We start from the raw sequence: 27,065 nt of genomic DNA, 5'->3' as shown, positions 1-27,065 counted from the left end.
AATAGGGATACTTAGGTAACTGAACGGTAGGGATCCTATTTCACAGCCGAACAACTGTTTGCACGCGTCATGTTCCTCTTTGGCCCTCCCAAAACAGAACAGTTTGCTCTTGTTAAAGTTGATTTTTAGACCTGACAGTTGTTCAAAAAGACAAAGCACTAGCTTCATATTTTGAGCTTTTGCGAGATCATGCTCCATGAAAATAATCGTATCATCCACGTATTGTAGAATGGACACGCCCCATCCAGAAGATGCGGAACAAATCCTCCTACATGGCCGTTTTCTTTAGCCCGACTGATAAGAACTGTCAACATATCTGCCACAATGTTGAAAAGGACAGCAGACATCGGATCCCCCTGTCGTAAGCCCTTATGCATATGGAAATAATGGTTCATGTCATCATTCACCTTGATCCCAACACTACTTTTTGAATGAAGGCGCCCTCCCGTTCCTGCTGCCTCCTATTCCTAATTTTTTCAACTATCGAGGCCACTAGCTTTTCTCTATTCTTCAAAGGTGCCCTAATTGTAAAGAGCACAAAAGGGTGCCACCTTGTAGAGTTATGCTACCACATGTTTGGAGGAGGATCGATGGAGTGGTATACATACCCACACACAACACAATATAGTATTCTAACCCAAGTGATCGGGAGTGTCTTGTGTCCTACATGCTGGAATGCATCTTCTTTTTATGGAACCAGACTAGTCCTAGAGTTGGTACCTACAAGTATGTCGTGTGTCCTAGGACTAAATGGCACCACCATTACTTATAACCAGCACCACCATTACTCACTGCAGCAGGGCTCGCATCACATTCTAGGGCTCCCTAGAATGTTATACGACAATATTTTCTCTTTGTTTCTAGTTGATGTTTTGAAAGTACGAGTAACCTCTATTGGAACAAGAGGATAGGGTCATGTGAACCAACACGGAATGGAGTGTCACGTGTAATAAACATCGCAACATGCGCAAGCTCGTCAAATGTGCACGGATAGCATAAAGAAAATCGTCGATCCCTTAGGATCATACATACTTTATGAACTGAATCTTGGTCGCACTCGGCTAGTCGGCAAATGAACAACTGAACAAACATATATTTTTCACTGGAAGAGACTCAATGGACCTTGGGTGCCTCTCTGACTCCCTTGATTCAGGAAAACATAATTGAAATAGGAAAAAGCCGGCTTACCAAGACATGTACTCTTCAACAACACGAGCAAGACGACAACGGTGAATTTGCACTTACTAACATGGTACTAAGTTACACCAAGCGATCAGCTTGGTAAGCTATCTACAAAAATTTGCAATGAAAAAAACATGATACTAAGTTACTGAACCATCCTATTAAGATCTACATGAATAGGTTTTGTTTTTGTGAGGGTACATGACTATAGGTTATGCATGAGCTCTGCTAACTAGGACTAGTCTGGTTTTGTTTTTGTGAGGATACATGTCTATAGGTTATGCATGACTCGAGTTGTCTTAGTTAGTACAGCATCACCTGTTCGTATATGTATCGTGTCTTTGCCAAACCGTACCTAACCTAACACTACGTGCTGATCCAGAGGATCGGACGTTAGTTACACTGTACACGACCATACATGGATCGAGACGTCGGGTTCTAACTTCTCACCACCATTTTTACAGCACTACTCTCTCTCTCTCAGGTATCAAGACATGGCAGTGCTGAGTGAAGAGGCAGATGCTGATCTGATCTCTGTGTTGGCCTTGTCGTTGCCGCAACCCTCATTCTCACCGGACGAAGGTAGAAGAAACACCGAATTTTTCCGGCCGCGCATACAGCCCTTTTCTCACTTGTATTCACCTTGCCAAAGCAACCAGCTTACAAGTCTTTAAGTAGTCTCACGCATACATGCATAACCAACACGACCTGGAGTTCAGCTAACGAGCCCACGAACTAAGTACTGGATAGCTACATGCACGCCACACTCAGATGCTTGACGCGAGCGCTTCGGCCGCGCACACATCTCGCACCAACACGCACACCGCGGCCGCCCGCAGCATAATGCTAATCCACCTGCCTAGCTAGCTCACGTGGCTCTACCACCACGCCATACACACCTGCGCACATACGCTACACACACGCACACCGCCGTGACCCAGCCCCGCGGACCCGCTGACGCGCACACGATGGGATTATGGCATGCACGACGGCCATGATGGAGCTCAACCGGGGGGATGCGCTGTCTGACTCTGGCTACGCCGTGATTGGTGGTCGTTACGTGCTACGGTCGGGGGGAACGTGCTGGATGGCCGGGGGCACGGCGGCCGGGACAATGAATATACGTCCACGTCTTCCCGAGACTCGAACTGAGTCTACTGTGGAAACGGCCCATGATCGGTCGCCTAACTGACAAATGGGCAGGTAGGCTAGCTTGTCCCGGACTTCGACTGAGCTCCAAGTACTGGGAACGTTGTTGTTTTCTTTCCCTTCGACATGTCCTTTTGCTATGTTGCAAGAATTTTGTTGTTTTCGTTGAAAATTTAGTGGGGAAGGCAGATGCCCGGTTATAAAGAAATTTACTATTGTGCAGGGCCAGCTTTTATAAGTCAGATTGAGCCCAACAAATTGGCGCAATTACCACAAAACTCAATGCCCACATGGGTACCTTGACAAACTTGAGCTCAGTGGAGAGCTTTGCTGGAAGATGGTGCTTTGAAAGAAGGAAAATAAAAAGGCGAAGATATGGAGTGTCCGTGGGGTGTCCCACAGTGTCTGAGGTGGAGGAGGTTGACATCGACGGCCAAAGCTCATGGAGCTAACAAGGGCGCTCCTCCAGCTACTGAATGTTTCTTCCCCAGCTTGTGTTGGTGTCCTGTGTGGTGCTCTGCTCGCTTCAGGGGGCTTCTCTGGCTTCCAGCTGCATTCGCGCTTTAGTTTCCATATCTTTGCTAGTAGTTTGTCGTAGCCTGTTAGCTTTTTACACAGCATCATGTATCATCTTGTTGTTTCTTTTTCCTCCGGTTCCTTTGTTTGTTCGATGCAATCCTATTTGGTTGATGGATTTGTTAATTCAAAGTTAGGCTCTCCCAGAGCCCTTGTCCTAAAAAAAAGACAAAGCACAAGAATTGACATGAATGAGTATATAGTGGGCAAAGCAAAACACCTTCCCATCTAGCATAACCTGGAGATCCCAAGGAATACAATGTGGCATTTTGGTTGGAGTTCATATTTATGTGCTAGAAACAATTAGCTGGGAGATCAAAACCTTCTTTGTTACTAGAATAGTTTTCTTTTGGAGAAATATCACTAGAATAGTTAAAAACAGAATAACTTGGTCACTGCGATCACAACTGTATATGGCTCCGCTTATGAAGAAGGAAAGCAACCTTTTATTTATGAATTGCATCAGATGTTTCTAAATAAGCCAGTGTCTCCTATTGTCAATGATGGCCAAGGTCCACTATTGAGCCACCTTCTCAATTATGCAAGCAAGAGATCTTGCTAACTAGCTTCTACTGTTGCGGAGTTGCCAGCACGATACCATATGGCCATGGGGCCAGATCTTATCAACCCACCTATTGCGATTTGCTTCGGTGAGGGATTAATCTGAGCAGTTCTTTTTGGAAGTCTTCAATACAATTGCCAGTATATGCAAAGCTGCATGTGCATGAATTAATTACTCCCTCCGTTCCTTTATATAAGGTGTATTTGTTTTTTAATAAAATTCCACAATGTAAGGTGCATTTGTTCTAATTCCTCGAAATTCCGATCTTGGCCCTCTAGAAAAAGGAAAGTATCTTTCCCCTGATTGCATGTATCTCTCTTTATAGAGAAAGAAAAGGAAATTATCTCTCTCTCGATTGCGTGTATCTCTTTCTTTCCTAGCCTAAATGATTTACTTGCCGCTAATCTACGAATTAGACAAGGGTAATTTCGTCCTAAATAGTCCATAATCATGTGCCTTGGTTAACATGCTGAAAATAATACACCTTAGATAAAGGAATGGAGGGAGTACTTAACTACACTCTCGAGCATAGCAAGTGGTGGAGTTTGTTCCCTTGAATCTCTCTTGCGGCACCTACCGGTAATGAAGCCCCACGTGCATTGTGTGTTTGGGACCAAATAGGGAAGTGTCCCTAATCCTAAGGATACATTAGAGCATGTGAGGTGAAGCAAAACCCGTGCTCTGATTCCCGATGTCTCCTATTCCCTACTACTAATCCGTTGCATAATCTTTCTATCACGTCTCATCTAGATTCATACTACTACCATTGGCCTTTCCCATCCATGACTGTTTGATATGATAGATACAAAAGTGTGTGTCAGCTAACAGACCATGATTCTTCTGGGGTGAAGACAGACGAGTAATATATATGCACCCACATGCACAATTAATAAGCTATTAATTTGCATGATTGAATGTTGTGTAGCACATGCTACCATATAGTACTCGTATGTCTTTGACATTGTCTACATCAAACGCATGGATGAAGATCACATCCATAATTCTCTACATTGACATGCTTATCTATTTGTGCATGTGGGTGCATATATATTACTCGTCTGTCACCATGACCTCTTTGTCTTCGACATTGTGGCGAGATGGAGACTTGCTCTCTATCGACCGTGAGCCATCGTGCTCCAATGGCATGGGAGAAAAATCTTATACGATCAGGTCGTCCCTCTCGTCAAGAGAGACTCGGTCCAAAAGATGCCACTTGACCACACATATCTCAAAGCATAGCAATCTCTTTTTTCCCAATTTTCTTACTGCAGTTCTATTGTCAAAACCAGTGCCAGATCTACAGAAATCAGAATCAATCACGTTTGTAGAAATCATTCACCCGTGATATGAAACTTGCCCACGAGATAGCTGTTGGCCCAATCATCAACCAATTATTCGTCAAACAGATACGATGTGTCCGCCGCCATGGCCGGTAATACTCGTGCGCTCTTGCAGACGGCCACGCCTGTCACACATTTTTTTTTGCATTGAGACTTGCTGCGAACTATGAGAATGAGGATTCTATCAGTCTCTGCTAGCCAAGGACATTGTTGCAACATGGATGTGGTACACCTAGCTATGGTGCATGTGTTCTGGGCTTCTCTTCGGCTACATGTATTTGCAGCTCATCTGAGCACATGTTTCTACTCATGCACTTTTGCACTCAGCATCGCCTTGATCCTATTGGCATTCGAGAACGATGGTGCTCTTCAACTGACTGTGGATGCGTGATAATAGAAGAAAGATAATCAGGAAAGAAGAAAACTACAGTGCTGTTAGATTGGTCTCACTTGATAAGAGAAAAGACATGGTCGTATTGGAGTTTTTTTTCCCGACGGCACGTGTGCCGTAGCCCTCCATTGGCTTTGACTAGCCTTTGAGAGATCATGATCAATGGCCTTGCCACTCCTCTCTCTCCCTCGCCATGCCCCATCCTCCTTGTAGCCTTGCACGTGTAAGTAATGGGGTTCCAGTTCAAGATTGTTTTTCTCCGTCAAACTATAATACCAAAGCATCTGAATTGATTTGGTCTACTGAAGCTAGTTATTAGTCTTCAAGTTTTACCCATATTTATCAATGTTGCCGAGAGACCAAGGATAATTGGATTGTTAAATATCCGTAGCCAGTTTGTGCTAAAGTTATTTGTGTTGCTCCTGGAAAAATTAGACATCCATGAAACATTGAGCCATGCAGACATTGTATATTCCATTCACATATATGTTTGCTTCAAGTTGGCTAGATGAATGAAACTAGGATATTCTAAGATGTTCAAATTGAATTTCGTTAGACCTTAGCGGAGTAACGATTCTGATTACTGATGGGCCGGATTAGCTCTATGAAGTGGTGTATTTTCTTGTCTTATACATGTTATTTTAGGATATTTTATATTCCTTTCAAGATTATCGGTTCCTGTTCACTTCAAATCACAGGGTTGTGTCTTGAGCATCTCTCTCTCTCTCTCTCTCTCTCTGGATATTTAACATTATTCAGTTGTAGGAGGAGAAGTGGATTCTCTTCGAAAGATCAACGAATCGTTAATGTCTTCAACCACATAGAGGGTTGAACTCAAGCGCAACATAGAAAATATACTAAACGTGTTGGGTTTGGTCCCACCATCATGGCAAAAGGTAGGCGTTTAAAAAAAATGCCGGAAGACGACTACAAAAGAAGTGATAAAAGCACAAGCATGCATGGAATGTTGGGGTGAGCCTAATCACTCGGCCTCGGGCCATTTTTCTGTGCGCTCTATTTCACATTTATTGGAAGTTCTCCTTCCCCAAGATTCAAGGATGTTTGGCGTGCTAGAATCCCCCTTAAGATCAAAATCTTTATGTGGCAGGTCATTTGTGTCCGCCTTCCCACGGTGTATCAGATTCGCAAGCGTAACGGTCTCGGGCCGATTTTTGTAAACTTTGTGGGGCTAGGGAGGGCACCAACCATGTGTTCTTAAACTGTCATTTGGCTAAACTCCTATGGAGCTGTATTACATCGTGGCTGGCTATTAATTAGTCCCCTTCTTCCTTCTTTGAACTATGGTGCTCCTCTAACTCCCTCTCTGGCCAGAAGAGGCACATGTTCTGGTTCGGCTTTTCTGCTATGTCTTGGGTGTTGTAGACCACTAGAAATAAATTTACTATTGGACGAGTAATATGCATGCTCCCGCATAAATAATTAATAAACCATTGATCTGCATGGTTGAATGTTGTGGAGGTCGTGCTATTGGCTAGTACATTGATTCATGGTGGTGGAAACCAACAACCAGTGGAAACTTGGAAACTGAGCCATCAGATTGGTAAGGTTGGTCATAGTGGGCGTAACATACCCTTCACCCAAAAATACTTATCATCAAAATAGATAAAAGAAGATGTATCTAGATGTAGTTTAGTTTTAGATACATCCCTTTTATTCATTTTGATGACAAGTATTTTCGGACGGAGGGAGTACTATTTAGCTCCATAGTGAAAAGTATCATAGTACTAGTAGTGTGATATAGCTTCATTTAATAGCCTGTAGACTCATTTTTTCTTGGGAAGCACTATGTTATGATAACATATTTTAATGATACTAACAACCTCTCTCTCCTCGTTAACTACATGCCACATAAGCAAATTTACATGGGGTGCGTTATTTACTAGCTAAGTTACTCCCACTATAACTAGCCTATCGAACTACTCCCTCTGTGTTTTACGCTACATATTAGCTTTGTTTCAAGTCAAACTTAGATCAAGTTTATACAAAAAATGATTGACATCCACAACATGACATCAATACCATTAGAATCTACATTGAATATATATTTGCACCATACATACTTTTTATGCCCCTGTCACATGAAGATAGCCTCTGTCACTGTACCACGACAGGTATAGAGATTACATCTATATCTGTCACAAGTCCTTGTTATGCTGAATGATGTCATCAGAATTCGGAAGAAACACAAAACATAATCAACATCACAGATTAAACACTTCAGTTGCGTGTGCCTCACGGACAAGATGGTCCTTCGTGGCACTATGTACATACATATACTCCCTCCATAGTGATCTAAACGGTCTTATATTTCTTTTACGAAGGGAGTACGCTGCAATTTGCAGCTGTATACATACAACGTCGCCACGTACATATCTCAAGCTCGTAAATACGCCGGACATGTATCTATATGTATCGTTCCTTGGCCGAACTGTACGTATACCTAAGCTAACACTACGTACATATTGATGCAGAGGATCTGGCAGACCGATCAACCAAAGAAATATCGGACGTCAGTTATGCTCCACATATGCCGAAATGCCAACTCGTTTTACATGGCACACACTACATTCCTTCAGACATCAAGACATGTCAGTGATGAGCGAAGAAGCAGATGATGATCTGATCTCAGCCTCGACCTGGGGGCGCAGAGGAAGAAGTTGCGAGAGCCCAAGTCCACCACCTTCGTCCCCGGATCCAGAGCTGCATCAACGGAAGCTTGATTAATTCAGGAGGCCGGGCAGGTTTAAAGGAGAAACTGGAAGAGAGGCGTACGCAACGCGGCCTGGATCTTACTTACCGTCGAGGGTGTACTTGGAGAGATGCAGCTCGAACCGCGCGGCCGTGTCAGTGGCGCAGTCGTCAGCGGGGAGCGGCGGCCTGCGACCCTCGGCGGCATAGATCGCGACGGCGGTGCGTGCCAGGTCGGCCACCGTAGCATCGGCGCCCAGCAGCACGTGCACCGGCCACAGGCTCTGCTCCACCGTCACGTTCACCAGCAGCCGCGTCAGCCGCGGCGCCGGCCTCTCCGACAGGGCCGCCACCGGGTGGCCCAGCAGCGCCTCCACCGCGGCAGGCACGTGCACGGAGCTCCTCATGGCCGGCCGGGACGGAGAGAGAAATCAATCAAGTTGATCGACGGTGCGTACGTACTCGTGGGTTCTAAAGGCGCGAGAGAGTGGCTGTTGTTTGCACTGACACTGACCACTTGTATATATGCATGTACAGGCTTTGTGTACGTGGCTACGTGGTGGGTAGTGATAGTGAGCAAATTCGATATGGTATTGGTCACGGTCGCAGGGTAGAAGACGACGACTGAATCGGTGCTGGGTCGTGATAGGTGGAGGGAGCGAAGAGGCACGTACAAACGGTACGAGGCCACGGGGCGGGGGGTGACGGCATGCACGACGGCGTCGATGGAGTTCAACCGGGGGAGGCGCTAGCTGACTCTGGCTATGCGGTGATCGGTCGTTGTAACGTGCTACGATCGGGGGTACGTGCCGGATGGCCGGGGGCACGGCGGCCGGGGCGACGAATGTACGTCCACGTCCTCCCCAGGACTCAAACGGAATCCACTATGGAGACGGTCCATGCCATGATGGATCGCCTAAGAGCATCTCCAACATGCGCCGGTCGCGCCGCGCGCAAAAAACACATATATTACGTGCGCATCGGCTGGTTTTAGGCTAAATGTAGGCATTGAAAAATAGATAGATTGCATAGATTTAAAACGATACAAAGGTATTTTACATTCGAAACATAGATTGCATAATAATTAAAAACGACAAACGATAAAAAAACGAGATAGATTACATAAAAAACTACTCTAAGTCGCTATCATCACCATTATCCTCCTCGGCGGTGTCGTCCGAGGTATCTAGCCAGATGTCCAACCACCGATCATTGTTCGGCGTGAAGAACGACTGCCCACCTGCTGCAACAAGATCGGACTGCGCGTTCGCCAACGCCTTGCGCCGACGCCTGTCCAACCGCGCCTCGCGGCGCCTTCGCGTGTCCTCCTCGCGACGCCTTGCCCAATAGGCCTGCTCGTAGGCGACGTCCTCCGGGTGGCGGTGGCGCCACTCCGCCATGACCCGCTCGTCCTCCTGGGCGACGAGGAGGCGGCGCTGCCGCTCGGCGTGCTCCGCACGGTCTTGTGCCGTGTTCAGACGCGGCGGCGGGGCACGGTCGAGCGCTTGCTGGAGCGTGTAGACATCCTGGAAGTTCATCTGGCCGCGCGGCCGGCCTAGGCGCCGTGCCGCCGCGTCGTACGCGTGGCCGGCCTCGCGCGCCGTCCCGTACTTGCCGAGGCCGAGCCGGAGATCGCCGGAGCGTATCTCCGTGTAGTAGCCGCCGTTGGGGCGCAGGCGGACGTCACGGTAGCCGGACGCTCCTCGGCGGCGCGGCGGTATGGCGGCGCGGCGGTGGCGGGGCGCTGGAGCGGCGCGTGGCAGAGAAAGAGAGGAAGAGGAGAAAAGGAGGCGTGGAGAGGCGCGTGGTGCGCGCCGCACTTTATAGGCGCGCCGGAAGCGGTGCGCAAAAAATGGCGCGCGAGCTGGCGCCTTTTCGCGCGCGCGCAAGCGGTTCCCGCGCGCGTGATTTTCCCGCCGCCGCTGGAGCGCGGCAAAACGCCCCGCGCGCGCTAAAAGCTGTGTTTACTGCACGCGCACGTCGTTTCGCGCGGCCGTTGGAGATGCTCTAACTGACAAAATGGGCAGGGCAGGCTAGCTTGTCGCAGGGCACTCAGATGCAGGAGCGTGAACCTACCCAGTCCTGTCTGGCTGCTCGATTCTCTCGTGATTCGTAAAGCAGTTGAATCCTGTATAAAGGCACAATAAATTTTAAGTTTTAATTTTTGAGATGTGCGATTTTGTATCTGAAACTTACAATTTTATCGGTCACTCATATCAAGTTTCTGAGTTGAGACTTTAAACGGATTTTTTCAGCCGTAGGTGCTAAAGTTGTGATTTTATCGGTCGCTTATACTAAGTTTTGGAACTTTATAGAACTTTTTTAAAAAAGTATTCAAATTAGATTTTTATTTGAAAACCCTCTTTACGAGAAACGTGAGTATGAAAACAGAAATTAATTTGGAATTTTCATTCCAAAGATATGCAATGTTGAAAATCGGAAACCAAAAGAAAAAACACGTGTGAGGGGCTTGGTACCCCTGCACCTGCGTGTCACAAATTCTCTCCTTAGCTTGTCCCGGACTTCAATTAAACTCCTAATTCTGGGTGTGTTGTGTTTTCCCCTTTCAACATGTCCTTTTGCTATCTTGTAAATTTGTTGTTGTTTTCACTGAAAAATTCATGAGGAAGGCAGATGACCAGTTTTAAAATAACTTTGCGATTGCTTTAATTTGAACGCCCAAGCTCTCTTCGTGTAGGTCTGGCTTTGATAAGTTAGATTGAAGCACACAAACTTGAGCTCAGTGGAACAATTTTGGAGTTGGTGCTTTGAAAGTGGGGGAATAAAAAACCGAAGATATGAAGGGTCAGTGGTTGGGCCCACAAGATAAAGCACAAGAATTGACATCAACGTATACAATGGACAAAGCAAAAACCCTCCCCATGCAACAAAACCTAGAGATCCCTAGGAAGATTAAAATGTGCATTTTGGACAAAGCAAAAACCCTCCCCATGCAACAAAACAATCATTTATTTCTGAATAACATGCCGTGTTTCTAAATAGGTCCAGAGCCGGCCCTGGTATATGGCTGGAGGGGCGGCAGCCCAAGGCCCGGGCCGGAGGGGGTCCATGATGTAGTATACATATATAGTATAGCCCAGTGAAAAATAGGTGGAAATTTTTTATGAAAGAAAAAGAAACGAGATGGGCTAGGCCCATCAGATAGCTACCGATTCCAAATGTCTGTGTGGCCTGTGGGATCCTCTTAACAGTGCATGTCACTGTAGCCTCAGCTGAAAGAAGTTTCTCCAAACTGAAACTAGTGAAAAAATATTTGCGATCAACTATGTTGCAAGATAGATTGAATGGCTTGGCTATGTGCTGCATTGAGAAGGATATCTTGGACAATGTTGATCTTGATTGTGCCCTCAATGACTTTGCAAACGCCCGAAGAAACTTTTTCTGAAGCACTGAAGTATTATTGTTGTCGATGGAGTTAGTCAAATTTGGTTCTTATTTGAGGTAATCATGTCATGTTAGTTTCATTTTGCTATCTTTTTAGTATTGTTGTCGTAATATGGCATTGTCCACCAATTATTATAGTCAAATCTTAAACTAAAGATGTGGGGTTGAAAGTTACTCCTAATATGTATATATGTTTATGTAACACACACACACACACACACACACACACACACACACATACATATATATGGTCTTAGGACATAGGGGCCCATGTCGTCGAGTTCGCCTAAGGCCTCCCAAAACATAGGTCCAGCCCTGAATAGGTCAGGACCTCCTATTGTTCCTGGTTATTTTTACCTTGTGATAACGCAAGATAATACAAGTAGTGGTAACAACCCGCAAGTCCACCTTCTACACAACTCTACTACGTTCCTGCAAGATCAAGGCAAGTGCTCACTAGCTCTAGCTAAATCACTAGTGGGCTTCTCTTTGTTCAACACACACTACTGGAAAAATGGGCACTTGTATCCAATTTTGTGGTAGTGGAAGCCGATTTGATCTAGGCCATCACTACTCCTGACAGTGTAGATGGCAACGTTAGAATTGCAAGGTTAGTGATGGTATCCTTGCTGATAAAGGCTCGAGGGGATGAAGTTGACTATAGCATTGTAATGAACAACAACTTCATATGGGACTACCATCAAAGCATGATGTTTCATAATGTATTCCACCCACCCTCTCATTCTTGGTGCCTCTTATCCCATAATGTTCCTCACACACTATTATTTTGTCCTTCTCTTGTCTCTCCATCTCGCTAGCTAGCACCCTCCCCCCATCCTCTTATTTGTGGACTATTCAAATGATAGTAGCAGAAATCGGTGTTTCGTGCAGCACATTTATGGAGAGAGTTTTAAGCCAAGCGTGGGCATACTCGGGTAAATATCAAGCAATAGTGTATGCGGGTGCACAACCGTGGGGAAAAAGGTTGTTGGATGAGTACAAAAAGTACAATTATGCATTGGTTCCTTCCCAAAAAACATTACTCATTCCTAAGATGCTAGAGTAGTCGCATTTTGACAGCATTTGTGCACTGCCCTTTCTTGTTGTCTGACTAATTTACTCGTGTACGCTTTTGGTTGTTGGCATTCGGTCAGTTGTTAATTCTTTTGACACGTTCGGAGAAGGTTCACGGGTGAATGGCAGTTGGTCTCGCTAAGCATTGGTCCATGAAATGAGATGAGTTTGGTTCTGTTTTACTGGGTGAAAATGTTGTGTGCATGACCCAAGTAATAAAACGTAGTTACCAATCCCCTCCTATCCTCGAGCCTCGCGCTTCTCCACCTCCTTTTTTCTTCTCTCCGCATTCTTCTCTTCTCAAAATCTAGCGCCTGGTTGCTGCCACCTCTCCTCCTGTCTCACGTCATTCTCCATGGTCAACCTCTTCCCAACACCTTGACAAGCCAGCATGACCTTCCCTTGTCATTTTCTCTTCTCTCAGATGGCATGCCACCTTCCCCGTGCCCTTCACCACTCCCCCGACACCTCCCCAGCCAACAACATTACCCCCCTGCCCACACACACACACACACACACGCCACCGCAACAACATCTACACTGGACCTTGTCTTCGCCACATGGTGGCTTACATGTGGCCGCCCCTTGCTTTTCCTATACTTGTGCATGATCTCTCCCATGTCTCCCCATTTCTCTCTCTACATCTTAAAGGAAGCCAAGAGTGGATTGTAGGGTATATTGGCAGGAGGGGGCCCTCGAGAGGTGTTTGTTTCCCTCTTTTCGAGCGGGGCGACCATCATCGAGCCGTGATGTAGTGGCGGCTGGTGCTCCATATCGTCCCCTCTCCCCCCCACATCAGTAGCGTTGCTCTTTGCGCTCGAAAGATTGAGACTTTTAGTAATTAACTGTGGCATTTTGGTGTTTTATGCTATTATCTGATTGGAGGAGGTAGGGAGAGAACATACTAGCTCGATGGTATTGGTCATGGAGGATTTTGGCGCAGCTACTCTCATACTAATTCAATTATTTCCCTATCGTTTTCTATACTATATGTTATTCAATGATTGTCGTGAGCATATGGCCAAACTATAATTAGCTTATTTGTGCCTCAATTTTATTTTTATGAACCCTAACCTTTTTTATGTTTTGCCTCTACAAGATTTAACTCGTATGACCAACTTTGTGGGTGTTACGATTAGAGAACTAGTAGATGATAAATGAGAAACATGTACAATAGATAAGCATGTCAATGTAGACAATAATGGATGTGATCCTCCTCCTAAAAGGAAGCTTTTGGTGTGTACAGAGAGAAGGAGGACTGAAACTGGATTCGTGTAGGAAGAAATGAAGCAAGCACACAATATGAAAAGGTTTCCAAATGAAATATATGCAGTGGAATGCTAGGTGGATCCCTGCCCCAACAACATCTACACTGGACTTCATCTGCGCCACGTGGTGGCTGACATGTGGTGGCCCCATGCTTATCCTAAGCCCATAATCTCTACATCTAAAAGGAAATCGAGAGTGGATTGTAGGGGATGGTGGCAGGAGGGACCCCTTCAGAGGTGTTTGTTTCCTTCTTCTCGAGCTGGGAGTCATCGCCTCGAGCCATGAAGTAGTGGCGGCTGGTGCTCCATATCGTCTCATCTCCCCCACACCGGCGGCAGTGTTCTTTGCACCCGAAACATTGGGACTTTTAGTAATTAACCATGGCACTTTGGTGTTTGATGCTATTATCTGATTGAAGGATGTAGGGAGAGAACATGTTAGCTCAATGGTATTGGCCATGTAGGATTTTGGCACAAACACTCTCATACTAATCCAATTATTTCCCTCTCTTTTTGATACTATATGTTATTCAATGATTGTTGTGAGCATATGCACAAACTAGAATCAGTTTATTTGTGCCTCAATTTTATTTCATGAACCCTAACTTTTTTACGTTTTGCCTCTAGAAGTTTTAACTCGTATGAACAACATTCTGGGTGTTACGATTAGAGAACCAATAGATACCGAATGAGAAGCATGAATAAACAGATAAGCATGTCAATGTAGAGAATTATGGATGTGACCCTCCTCCTCACAGGATGCTTTTGGTGTGGGTGGAAAGAAGGAGGACTGAAACTGGATTTGTGTAGATAGAAAGAAACGAAGCAAACACACCGTATGAAAAGGTTTCCAAGTGAAATAAATCTAGTGGAATGCTAGGTGGATCACTGCCCCACGTAGGTATAATGTATTATTGGGGATAAATTATCTCATAAGCCTAACTATGTAGGTTTTAAAAAAATATGTTAGTGCGGATTACGTATTTAGTTATGTAGGAATTTGTGGTGTTTTTTATGTCAACCTGATTTGTTTTTATTCTGTTTTGTATAATATATGTAGGTTGCAGCTGTAGTTCGGAGCCTTGGGGTAGCTTCAAAACACGGTCACAAGTGAAGTGTTGCTTAATTACTCCAACGTTAAGGTGATCTCGCTCCTTTTCTTGCAAACATGTTACTTGAGAAAAACATTTATCTACTTGTGGGAAGATAAAGGCAAGCAAATGAGCAAACCGGTGCATTGAATCTCATAAGCGGTTATGAATATAAAATATTGAGGAATGAGACTGCTGATAATCCTGATCAATTATGTCTCGATAGTGTGGAAGAACGACAACATTACCATAATACAGAAGCAAGAATTTGTTATCATATATTATTTGTTAATGCAACTTTATCATCGCTTATTGGTTTATAAGGATTTAGCCTACCTTATAGAATCACTTATCTCTCCACTTATTGCCATTGGGCTCGTTCATGGTGTTCACATTTACTTGGATGTGACCATCTATCCATAACTATATAAATGGCAAACAAAAAAATTCTGAGATTAAAGTCATGGGTGTCACTGATTGAAAGCGTGCCAATGGATGTTGGATGCCTCGCTGATTTCCCGGATTCAATAAAACAAAGTATAAATAGGAAAAAGCAGGATCACAACAACATATACCTTTGAACACGAGTAAGGGTAGTGGCTTAATTTGTTACCAATCCTAGCGTTGAATCGCATGATCTATAAGACTTGATCTTACTGTCTATTAGATGCATATGTACTTGTCCAATCATGTGAAGTAGACGATTCTCCATGAAGGTTATCCATGACTGCGGAGGTCCATTGCCAAGCTCCCTCCTATTACCTACTACTGTTGTGTGATGTGGTGTTACCACCGATATACAAGCTCGAACGCTGGGCCTCTACTAATTTGCCTTGGACTAGAGAGATCATTTTGGGTCAGGCTTTTCACGAGCCGGCAATACATCGATCTAGCACGTGGCAATGTTCAAAGTTGCATGAGATTTGATAAATAACTTTGCTGCATCCTCGAGCCTAGCACCAAGCCGGGCCCATAGGCGTACAAAAGGTGCAGCCCGCACAGGGCCCATAAATTTTAGGGGCCCCAAATTTTAAAGGCATCGTTATTTCTTGCGTTCAGCGAATCGAGCGTTCCGGCTCGCTGAAGCCAGCGAGCATCTGGGCAGGCCCACATGCATGGGTAAGCAGCTTCCTGTTTCCTGTTTTGTTTTTTCACATTTTTTCTTTTTTACTTTTATTTATACTTTAAAATATTTTGAATACATATATTACAAAAACACTCCTCAAAAACACATTTGAAAAATACTGAATAGGGATTAAAAAATGTTGGATGAGAATCTGAATTTTTTTGAACAAGTATTAAGAAGTGTATAAAATATTGAACACGTATTTGAAAAAATGTTGAATAAGTACTAAAAATGTTGAACGGGTATATGAAAAATGTTGAAAAGGTATTTTAAAATGTTGAACGAGTATTTGAGAAATGTTGAACGAGTATTTGAGAAATGTTGAACAAGTATTCAAAAAAATGTTGAACAAGTATTTGAAAAGATTTTGAACAAAGTATTTGAAAAAATGTTGATCACATATATAAAAAATGTTGAGAAATTATTTGAAAATTTTTGAACAAGCATTTGAAAAAATGTTGAACAAAGTATTTGAAAACATGTTGAACAAGTATTTGAAAAAAATGATCATTTATTTGAAAAATGTTGAAAAAGTATTTGAAAAATGTTGACCATGTATATAAGAATGTAGAATGAAAACAAAAGGGAAACAAAAAAACCAAAGAAAATGGAAAATGGAAAAAAATGGAAAAATGAAAAATATCGGAGAAGAAAAAGGAAATGAAAATGAAAAAAATGGTGAATCAGAAGAAAAACAAAAAAAATCCTACTTTTCTCCTTCTAGTAGTTCGCGGCCTGCTTATTGAGCACGAACTTGCTTCTAGCGTAGTGGCAATGTTGTTGCGTCCCAACCAGCTGATCGTGAGATCGATCCCACACGAAAGAGTTTATGAAAAATGTTAAATAAGTATTAAAAATGTTGAACAAGTATTTGAGAAATGTTGAACATGTATTTGAAAAATATTGACATAAGTATTAAATGTTGAACAAATATTTGAAAAAAATTGAATAAGCATTGGGAAAATGTTGAATGTGTATACAAAAAATGTTGATCACTTATATAAAAATGTTGATCAAGTATATAGAAATGTTGCTCGCTTATTAAAAAATGTTGATCGGGTATACGAAAATGTAGAATGGAAAACAAAAGGAAAGGAAAATATTGGACAAGTATTTAAAGAAAATGTCTATCATGTATATAAAAAATGTTGAACAAGTATTTCAAAAATGCGAAACAAGTATTTTAAGAAATTTTGAACATGTATATAGAAAACTAGAATGACAAACAAAAAGAAACAAAGAAAAAACGAAAAAACAAAAAAAATGAAACAAAATAGAGAATAAAAAATAAAAAATGAAAAATTGGAGAATAACAATGAAATAAAATATTGAACAAGTGTTTGAAAAAAATTGATCATGTATATAAGAATGTAGAATGAAAAACAAAGAAAAAGGAAAAGAAAAAAGAAAAGGAAAAGGAAACATAATAAACCCAAGGAAAAACAAAATAAAAAATACTGAGGAAACAAATGAAAAAACCAGGAGAAAGTAAATGAAACCGGAGAAGAAAAGAAACCAAATAAAACAAAAAAAGGAAAAAAAAATCCCGAATAAAACCAGTCGTGTAGTTTTAAGTATGGAGCGTCCCTAGTTATTTACATGAAACGAACTTGGGTCTGGTGGCTAGCTCAACTTGCGATCCCGATGGACACCAGAGTTGGACCCCTACATCTCACAATTCCCAGTTTGCGATAAATAGTGGCCGCGAAATTTTAATGTAGGCCTAATATCTATTTCTCAAAAAAAAAAACTCTTCCTGCGCACTGGGCCTCGGCCTCGCGTGGTGCTGGGCCGCTAGTGTCCGCGTGAGTCAGCGCTGCTCGACCGGGCATATCCTAAACGGCGCTCGCTGCGCCCGTTACAGTACTATGCGCAATCGGGCGCACACCCCCCTGCTGCGCTGGGCCGGCCCGTTTTCATTTTTTTTCCGTCTCAAACTGAATCAACGCAAAAAATATGGTTTGTTTGAGGTGGGGTTCGAGCGAAGGATCTCCACGTTCAAAGAGCAGCGCCCCATCCACTAAAACAAGTCGTTCGATGTGTCTAGACACTTCCTTTGTTTTATTTATTCTTTGTAAAGGTCGCGGAATCCTGGGTTATTTTTTGGAAAGGGTTTTTTACTTTTCTTTTCTCGTTTTGTGTTTCTTTTTTCCTTTACTACATGCGTGAACTTTTTACAATTCGTGATTATTTTTTAAAATTAGTCATTTTGTTTGGAACGGTTTTGTTCGGTGTTTTTTTATTTTGTTCACTTGAATGTACTATTTTTCAAAATCAATGAACTTTTTTCCAAATTCGGTGAACTTTTTTGAATTGGATGACCTTTTTCGAAATCGTTGAACTTTTTTCAAATTCGATGAATTTTTTTCTAATTTGATGAACTTTTTTCTAAATCGATGAACTTTTTTCCAATATTGATGAACTTTTTTATAATTCGATAAACTCTTTTTCCAATATTGATGAACTTTTTTCAAATTCGGTGAACTCTTTTCCAATATTGATGAACTTTTTTCCAAAATCGATGAACTTCTTTTAAATTTGTGATTTTTTTAAATCGGTGAACTTTTTTGAAAATTGATAAACTATTTTTGTGAATCGCTGAACTTTTTGTTCAAAATCAATGAACCTTTTTCAGATTTTCTGAACTTTTCTAAAAATCGACGAACTTCTTCAGATTTTTGTGAAGCTTTTGTAAATGGATGAATTTTTTTCTAATTCGTGGTTCTTTCTAAAATATGTGGACTTTTGAAACAAAATTGATGAAATTTGTTTCAAACTTGATGAACTTTTTTTTAAAGTTGATGAACTATTTTCAATATCGATGAACTTTTTTCAAATTGATGAAAAGTTTTAGAGAATCGATGAAATTTTTTAGGGAATCGGTGAACTTTTTTGAAAATTGATGACCATTTGTTCAAAATTGATGAACTTTTTTCAAATTTGTGAACTTCTTTGAAAATCGATGAACTTTTTTAGAATACATGACTTCTTTTTTCTAATTTGTGATGTTTTTTAAATCTGTGGACATTCAAAATGTGTTCACATTTCTTTCAAAGAAGTCACATTTTTCAAAGAAGTCACATCTTTCAAAGAAGCCACAAAATAACATGACCAAAGAAAGCTATCCCTACAAAATCATATAGTCTAACTATGCTCTATCTTCATCACATAAAAAATTTAAATCATGCACAACCCCGATGACAAGCCAAGCAATTGTTTCATACTTTTGATATTCTCAAACTTTTTCAATCTTCACGCAATACATGAGCGTGAGCCATGGACATAACACTATAGGTGGAATAGAATGGTGGTTGTGGAGGAGACAAAAAGGAGAAGATAGTCTCACATCAACTAGGCGTATCGATAGCTATGGAGATGTCCATCAATAGATATCAATGTGAGTGAGTAGGGATTGCCATGCAACGGATGCACTGGAGCTATAAGTGTATGAAATATCAAAAAGAAACTAAGTGGGTGTGCATCCAACTCGCTTGCTCACGAAGACCTAGGGCATTTTGAGGAAGCCCATCATTGGAATATACAAGACAAGTTCTATAATGAAAGATTCCCACTAGTATATGAAAGTGACAACATAGGAGACTCTCTATCATGAAGATCATGGTGCTACTTTGAAGCACAAGTGTGGAAAAACGATAGTAGCATTGCCCCATCTCTCTTTTTCTCTCATTTTTTTATTTGGGCCTTTCTCTCTTTTTTATGGCCTCTTTTTTTCTTCTGTAGTCTCGTCCCGACTTGTGGGGGGAATCATAGTCTCCATCATCCTTTCCTCACATGGGACAATGCTCTAATAATGATGACCATCACACTTTTATTTACTTGCAACTCAAGAATTACAACTCGATACTTAGAACAAAATATGACTCTATGTGAATGCCTCCGGCGGTGTACCGGGATGTGCAATGAATCAAGAGTGACATATATAAAAGAATTATGAAGGTGGCTTTTCCACAAATACGATGTCAACTACATGAACATGCAAAGCAATATGACAATGATGAAGTGTGTCATAATAAACGGAACGGTGAAAAGTTGCATGGCAATATATCTCGGAATGGCTATGCAAATGCCATAATAGGTAGGTATGGTGGCTGTTTTGAGGAAGGTAAATGGTGGTTTTATGATACCGGCAAAAGTTGTGTGGTACTAGAGAGGCTAGCAATGGTGGAAGGGTGAGAGTGCGTATAATCCATGGACTCAACATTAGTCATAAAGAACTCACATACTTATTGCAAAAATCTATTAGTTATCGAAATGAAGTACTACGCGCGTGCTCCTAAGGGATAGATTGGTAGAAAAAGAACATCGCTCGTCCCCGACCGCCACTCATAAGGAAGACAATCAAAAAATAAATCATGCTCCAACTTCATCACATAACGGTTCACCATACGTGCATGCTACGGGAATCATAAACTTTAACACAAGTAACTCTCAAATTCACAACTACTCAACTAGCATGACTCTAATATCACCATCTTCATATCTCAAAACAATCATAAGGAATCAAACTTCTCATAGTATTCAATGCACTTTATATGGAAGTTTTATTATACCCATCTTGGATGCCCATCATATTAGGACTAATTTTATAGCCAAAGTAAATTGTCATGCTGTTCTAAAAGACTCTCAAAATAATATAAGTGAAGCATGAGAGATCAATAATTTCTATAAAATAAAACCACCACCGTGCTCTAAAAAGATATAAGTGAAACACTAGACCAAAATCTAGCTCAAAAGATACAAGTGAAGCACATAGAGTATTCTAATAAATTCCGATTCATGTGTGTCTCTCCCAAAAGGTGTGTACAGCAAGGATGATTGTGGTAAACTAAAAAGCAAAGACTCAAATCATACAAGACGCTCCAAACAAAACACATATCATGTGGTGAATAAAAATATAGCTTCAAGTAAAGTTACTGATAGACGAAGACGAAAGAGGGGATGCCTTCCGGGGCATCCCAAGCTTAGGCTTTTGGTTGTCCTTGAATTTTTGTGATGCCCCCGATTTGACCGTACACTAATCATGCACGCAAATGTGTACGACCAAGATCAGGGACTCACGGGAAGATATCACAACACAACTCTAGACACAAATTAGAATAATACAAGCTTTATAATACAAGCCAGGGGCCTCAAGGGCTCGAATACACAAGAGTCAGTGGAAGCAATAATATCTGAGTACAAACATAAGTTAAACAAGTTTGCCTTAAGAAGGCTGCCACAAAAGTAGCAACAATCGAAAAGGCAAGGCCTCCTGCCTGGAACCTCCTAACTACTCCTCGAAGCCGAACTCCATGTAGAATCATCCTCGGGATCCTCTGGCTCCTGGACTCCATCATCTGGTTGCGACATCCAAGAAGAAAGGAAAAGGGGGGAAAGGGGGAGAAAAGCAACCGTGAGTACTCATCCAAAGTACTCGCAAGCAAGGATCTACACTACTTATGCATTGGTATCAATGAAATGGGTAGTATATGTGGACTGAACTGCAGAATGCCAGAATAAGAGGGGGATAGCTAGTCCTATCGAAGACTATGCTTCTGGCAGCCTCCATCTTGAAGCAGTAGAAGGGAGTAGATGGTAAGTTAACCAAGTATCATCGCATAGCATAATCCTACCCGGCGATCCTCCCCTCGTCGCCCCTGTGAGAGAGCGATCACCGGGTTGTATCTGGCACTTGGAAGGGTGTATTTTATTAAGTATCCGATTCTAGTTGTCATAAGGTCAAGGTACAACTCCGGGGTCATCCTTTTACCGAGGGACATGACTATTCGAATAGATAAACTTCCCTGCAGGGGTGCACCACATTTCCCAACACGCTCGATCCCCTTTGGCCAGACACACTTTCCTAGGTCATGCCCGGCCTCGGAAGATCAACACGTCGCAGCCCTACCTAGGCAAAACAGAGAGGTCAGCACGTCGATCTAAATCCTATGGCGTAGGGGTCTGGGCCCATCGCCCATTGCACATCTGCACGTTGTGAGGGTGGCTGGAAACAGACCTAGCCTCCCTAATACAAGAGCAGGCGTTCTAGTCCAATCTGGCGCGCGCCGCTCAGTCACTAACGTCACGAAGGCTTCAGTTGATACCACGACGTCGAGTGCCCATAACTGTCCCCGCATAGTTGGTTAGTGCATATAGGCTAATGGACAGACTTAGATCAAATACCAAGATCTCGTTAAGTATGTTAATTGAATTAACCACGGACGCCGACTAGGGCCAGGCCCACCTCTCACCTAGGTGGTCTCCACCTGCCCTGTCGCTCCGCCATAAAGTAATAGTTGGGGGCCGTCGGGAACTCAGGCCCACCACTACCTGGATGGAGCCACCTGTCCTTTCAGCCCCCACATCGGAATCACTTACGGGTACTCTACGAGCCGACCCGACTTTAGTCACCACATGTATCATATAATATGTATGTAATTATATACTCGTGATCACCTCCCGAGTGATCACGGCTCGATAGTATAGCATGGCAGACTGACAAGAATGTAGGGCCACTAATGGAATACTAGCATCATATACTAAGCATTTAGGATTGTAGGTAAAGGTATCAACAATAGTAACAATGACAGGCTATGCAGCAGAATAGGATTAACCGAAAGCAGCAACATGCTACACCTACACTACTCTAATGCAAGCAGTAGAGAGAAGAATAGGCGATATCTGGTGATCAAGGGGGGCTTGCCTGGTTGCTCTGGCAAGAAGGAGGGGTCATCTTCAATGTAGTCGAACACACGGACATCGGCAACGGTCTCGGAGTCTACCGGAAAGAAGTAATGGAGGGGGAACACAATAAATAACAAAGCAATCAAATGTAACACAAAGCAAGATGATACGTCTCCGTCGTATCTACTTTTCCAAACACTTTTGCCCTAGTTTTGGACTCTAACTTGCATGATTTGAATGGAACTAACCCGGACTGACGTTGTTTTCAGCAGAATTGCCATGGTGTTATTTATGTGCAGAAACAAAAGTTCTCGGAATGACCTGAAACTTCACGGAGATTATTTTTGGAAATAATAAAAAAAATACTGGCAAAAGATCAAGACCAGGGGGCCCACACCCTAGCTACGAGGGTGGGGGCGCGCCTGCCCCCCTGGGCGCGCCCCCTACCTCGTGGGCCCCCTGGAGCTCCTCCGACCTCAACTCCAACTATATATATTCGTGTTTGGAGAGAAAAAATTAGAGAGAAAGATTCATCGCGTTTTACGATACGGAGCCGCCGCCAAGCCCTAAACTCTCTCGGGAGGGCTGATCTGGAGTCCGTTCGGGGCTCCGGAGAGGGGAATCCGTCGCCATCGTCATCATCAACCATCCTCCATCTCCAATTTCATGATGCTCACCGCCGTGTGTGAGTAATTCCATCGTAGGCTTGCTGGACGGTGATGGGTTGGATGAGATTTATCATCTAATTGAGTTAGTTTTGTTAGGGTTTGATCCCTAGTATCCACTATGTTCTGAGATTGATGTTGCTATGACTTTGCTATGCTTAATGCTTGTCACTAGGGCCCGAGTGCCATGATTTCAGATCTGAATCTATTATGTTTTCATCAATATATGAGAGTTCTTGATCCTATCTTGCAAGTCTATAGTCACCTACTATGTGTTATGATCCAGCAACCCCGAAGTGACAATAATCGGGACCACTTCCGGTGATGACCGTAGTTTGAGGAGTTCATGTATTCACTCTGTGTTAATGCTTTGGTCCGGTACTCTATTAAAAGGAGGCCTTAATATCCCTTAGTTTCTGCTAGGACCCCGCTACCATGGGAGGGTAGGAAAAAAGATGTCATGCAAGTTCTTTTCCATAAGCACGTATGACTATATTCGGAATACATGCCTACATTACATTGATGAATTGGAGCTAGTTCTGTGTCACCCTAGGTTATGACTGTTACATGATGAACCACATCCGGCATAATTCTCTATCACCGATCCATTGCCTACGAGCTTTCCATATATTGTTCTTCGCTTATTTACTTTTCCTTTGCTATTGTTACAATCACTACAAAATACTAAAAACATTACTTTTGCTATTGTTACCTTTTGCTACCATTATCACTACTATCATATTATTTTGCTACTAAATACCTTGCTGCAGATATTAAGTTTCTAGGTGTGGTTGAATTGACAACTCAACTGCTAATACTTGAGAATATTCTTTGGCTCCCCTTGTGTCGAATCAATAAATTTGGGTTGAATACTCTACCCTCGAAAACTGTTGCGATCCCCTATACTTGTGGGTTATCAAGACTATTTTCTAGCGCCGTTGCCGGGGAGCATAGCTCTATTCTTTGAGTCACTTGGGATTTATATCTGCTTATCATTATGAAGAACTTGAGAGATCCAAAAACGAAGATTTATCCCTCAACTATGAGGGGAGGTAAGGAACTGCCATCTAGCTCTACACTTGATTCACCTTCTGTTTTGAGTAAGCTTGCGACACCTAAACCTGCTTCTGCTATTGATTCTCGTATGTCGCATATTATTGATGATGCCACTTCTGCTATGCATAATACTTATGATGAAACTACTTCTATGCTTGATACAATTGTGCCACTTGGTGAATTTCTTGATGAACAACTTGCTAGGGCTAGAGAGAATGAAAGTATTGAAACTGATAATACTGATGAAAGTGATTATGAAGGCTCTCCTAATAAATATGAATTACCTATTGTGCCTGAGGGCTATGTTATGGATGAAGAAACTAAAAGATACTTTCTTGGTTGCAATGATAGAAGTGATCTTAAGAAATTATTAGCTAAGCTTAAACAAAAAACTCTGAATGCTAGAATGAAATATGATCCTGCTTATGCTACTTCAGCTATCTTTGTTACTGATAAGGATTATGAATTCTCTATTGATCCTGATATAATTACTTTGGTTGAATCTGATCCTTTCTTTGGCTATGAATCTGAAACTGTTGTGGCACATCTTACTAAATTAAATGATATGGCTACCCTGTTCACTAATGATGAGAGAACTTGCTACTTTTATATCCTTAAAATATTTCCATTCTCATTAAAGGGTGATGCTAATATATGGTTTAACTCTCTTGATCTTGGTTGTGTGCGTAGTCCCAGGATATGATTTATTACTTCTCTGTTAAATATTTTCCCGCTCATAATAAACAAGTTGCCTTAAGGGATATATATAATTTTGTGCAAATTGAAGAAGAGAGTCTCCCACAAGCTTGGGGGAGGCTTCTCCAATTACTTAATGCTTTGCCTGATTATCCTCTTAAGAAAAATGAAATACTTGATATTTTTTATAATGTACTAACCGATGCTTCCAGAGATTACCTGGATAGTTGTGCTGGTTCTGCTTTCAGGGAAAGAACACCGGATGAAGCTGAAATTTTATTGAATAATATGTTGACAAATGAAAATAATTAGACACTTCCTGAGTCAGCCCCTGAGCCTATTCCTAAACCAACTCCGAAGAAAAGGGGTGTTCTATTTCTCAGTCCTGAAGATATGCAAGAGGCAAAGAAATCCATGAAAGAAAAGGGTATTAAAGCTGAAGATGTTAAGAATTTACCTCCTATTGAAGAAATACATGGTTTTAATTTACCGCCTGTTGAAAAAATATATGGTTTTAATCCATCACTTATTGAAGAAACACATTTAGATATATTAAAACTGAGCACTAATCCAGCCATCTCAGGGCATTAGCGTCCATAGCCGTCGGATTTATAATTTTCAGTGTTTTCGACCGTCCAACGAAAGTCTTCTGCAGTACTTCCCGCGACTGGAGTGGGCAGATACTTCTGCGACAAAATTGGGGGGCCGTGGTTAATTGGGCCATCTGGCACGAAGCCCTAATAAACACCACAAGGAGAAAAACATCAAACGCCACCCATCTCCATTCGCCCGACGCCCTACCCGCGTCGCCTCGCTTCCTTTGCGATCTAGAGATGTCCGTGGCGGCCGAGACCCCTCCCAGCCCTCTCGCGCTACCACTCCGTCCGGCAGAAAAGGAGGAATACATGGCGAGCATGAAGATCCTTAGCGGGTACGTCCGTTCATGTCCCGCTTGTCCATCAATTTGGAAGCGACGAGGCGGATGTAGCAGCCAGGAAGCGTCGCCATCGCCTGACCTCAACGCGCCACCTGCAAGGTCTCCCTCCTTCCCACCTCCTCCTGACCCAACCCGTCGTCTCGCTCGTCCTCCGGCCCTGACCCGGTTCTTGCCAATCTGATTAGCGATTGTGCAGATGCCCCGTGTTCCAGTTGGTACTCAAAAGTATTCCACCACATCTTCCCCGTGCCTCACTCCCCTCATGCTCTCATTGGATGATTTGGAATTGGGATCTGGTTAATCTGCAAGTATTTTTGTGCGAGGGGATCTGTTATTAGTTGATTTGATGGTCTGGTTACATAGTAGCCCTGAAACAATCATACTACAACGACGGGGGAGGCTCATGCCCTATGTATCTCCACTCCTCCACTGTGTCTGTTCTTATTGCTGATTCAACACGGGATGGGTGCGGAAAAGCACTGGCGATTTTGGCCATTGGATCGGCTGTTTTAGGCGTTCCTTGCCATTACATGCCTTGGTCAATGCACGCATGGGCCGCGGATCATCTTCCGCTCCAGAATGGGCGACGGACTGGGCTGACGTCGTAAGGGCCACTATTCCCGTAGCAAAATCGGAACACTCTGGTTTATTCAGGTCCGTGGGTGGCTTTTGCGTCATCGCCATCCCCGCTGCTTGCCTTCCATCTGCTCAGCCACCGCCGCCACCGCCCTGTCCTCCACCACGTATTGTAAAAAAGCCAAAGAGAAAATCGCCAACCTTTTTAATTTCTTCTCGTACTCCCATGATCAGCGGCGAAGATGAGCAGTCAATGGATCCATGTGGGCGAGGAGGTGTCGCTGATAGTCAGGGCGTGCCGGCTGGGATCCGGGAGCAGATCCTCGAGGCGACCCAACCGCTGGCCGCTGCGGTGCCTCATCGGCTGGGGCATCTGGTGACCTTGTTTGCGACACGACAGCGATGACTACGACAATTGCCTTGCTCCTGTTTCCGGGCGATGGATATGACCCCTATGTGACTCTCAGCTTCACCATCAGCCAATATCGTCCCATCTTTGAGCCTCCTGCACTCCTCTCCCCCTTGTAAGGTTTCATTGCGAGGTCCGATTTTTTTCAGAATTTAATTTGGTTCCTTGA

General features: G+C 43.0%; 2 protein-coding genes across 2 annotated transcripts; both read right to left on the bottom strand.

Annotated features, from left to right (window-relative positions):
* Window positions 1-7,383: 7,383 nt before the first annotated feature.
* On the bottom strand, window positions 7,384-8,456 carry LOC125525074 (uncharacterized protein At4g22758-like). The gene is made up of 2 exons (XM_087536789.1): window positions 8,019-8,456; window positions 7,384-7,921 (listed from the first exon to the last, which is right to left on the bottom strand). The coding sequence occupies exons 1-2, from the start codon at window positions 8,314-8,316 to the stop codon at window positions 7,794-7,796; spliced, it is 426 nt and encodes a 141-aa protein (XP_087392915.1). The 5' UTR covers window positions 8,317-8,456; the 3' UTR covers window positions 7,384-7,793.
* Window positions 8,457-9,039: 583 nt separating this feature from the next.
* On the bottom strand, window positions 9,040-25,982 carry LOC147957677 (uncharacterized). The gene is made up of 2 exons (XM_087531813.1): window positions 25,910-25,982; window positions 9,040-9,653 (listed from the first exon to the last, which is right to left on the bottom strand). The coding sequence occupies exons 1-2, from the start codon at window positions 25,980-25,982 to the stop codon at window positions 9,040-9,042; spliced, it is 687 nt and encodes a 228-aa protein (XP_087387939.1).
* Between the last annotated feature and the right edge of the window lie 1,083 nt (window positions 25,983-27,065).

The sequence above is a fragment of the Triticum urartu genome, chromosome 7A (genome assembly GCF_056163025.1).
Source record: "Triticum urartu cultivar PI428250 chromosome 7A, HENAU_Tu73, whole genome shotgun sequence".
Taxonomy (NCBI): domain Eukaryota; kingdom Viridiplantae; phylum Streptophyta; class Magnoliopsida; order Poales; family Poaceae; genus Triticum; species Triticum urartu.
The sequence above is the reverse complement of the archived record's forward strand: the minus strand, read 5'-3'. Positions and strand labels throughout refer to the sequence as shown.

Coding starts and splice junctions, on each gene's coding strand:
- LOC125525074 (XM_087536789.1), bottom strand. CDS start 8,316: ATGAGGAGCTCCGTGCACGTGCCTGCCGCGGTGGAGGCGCTGCTGGGC. Junction 7,922..8,018: donor CTCCAAGTACACCCTCGACG/GTAAGTAAGATC, acceptor CCGTTGATGCAG/CTCTGGATCCGGGGACGAAG.
- LOC147957677 (XM_087531813.1), bottom strand. CDS start 25,982: ATGGCGACGCTTCCTGGCTGCTACATCCGCCTCGTCGCTTCCAAATTG. Junction 9,654..25,909: donor CAAGCGGGACATGAACGGAC/GTACCCGCTAAG, acceptor GCGCCGCTCCAG/CGCCCCGCCACCGCCGCGCC.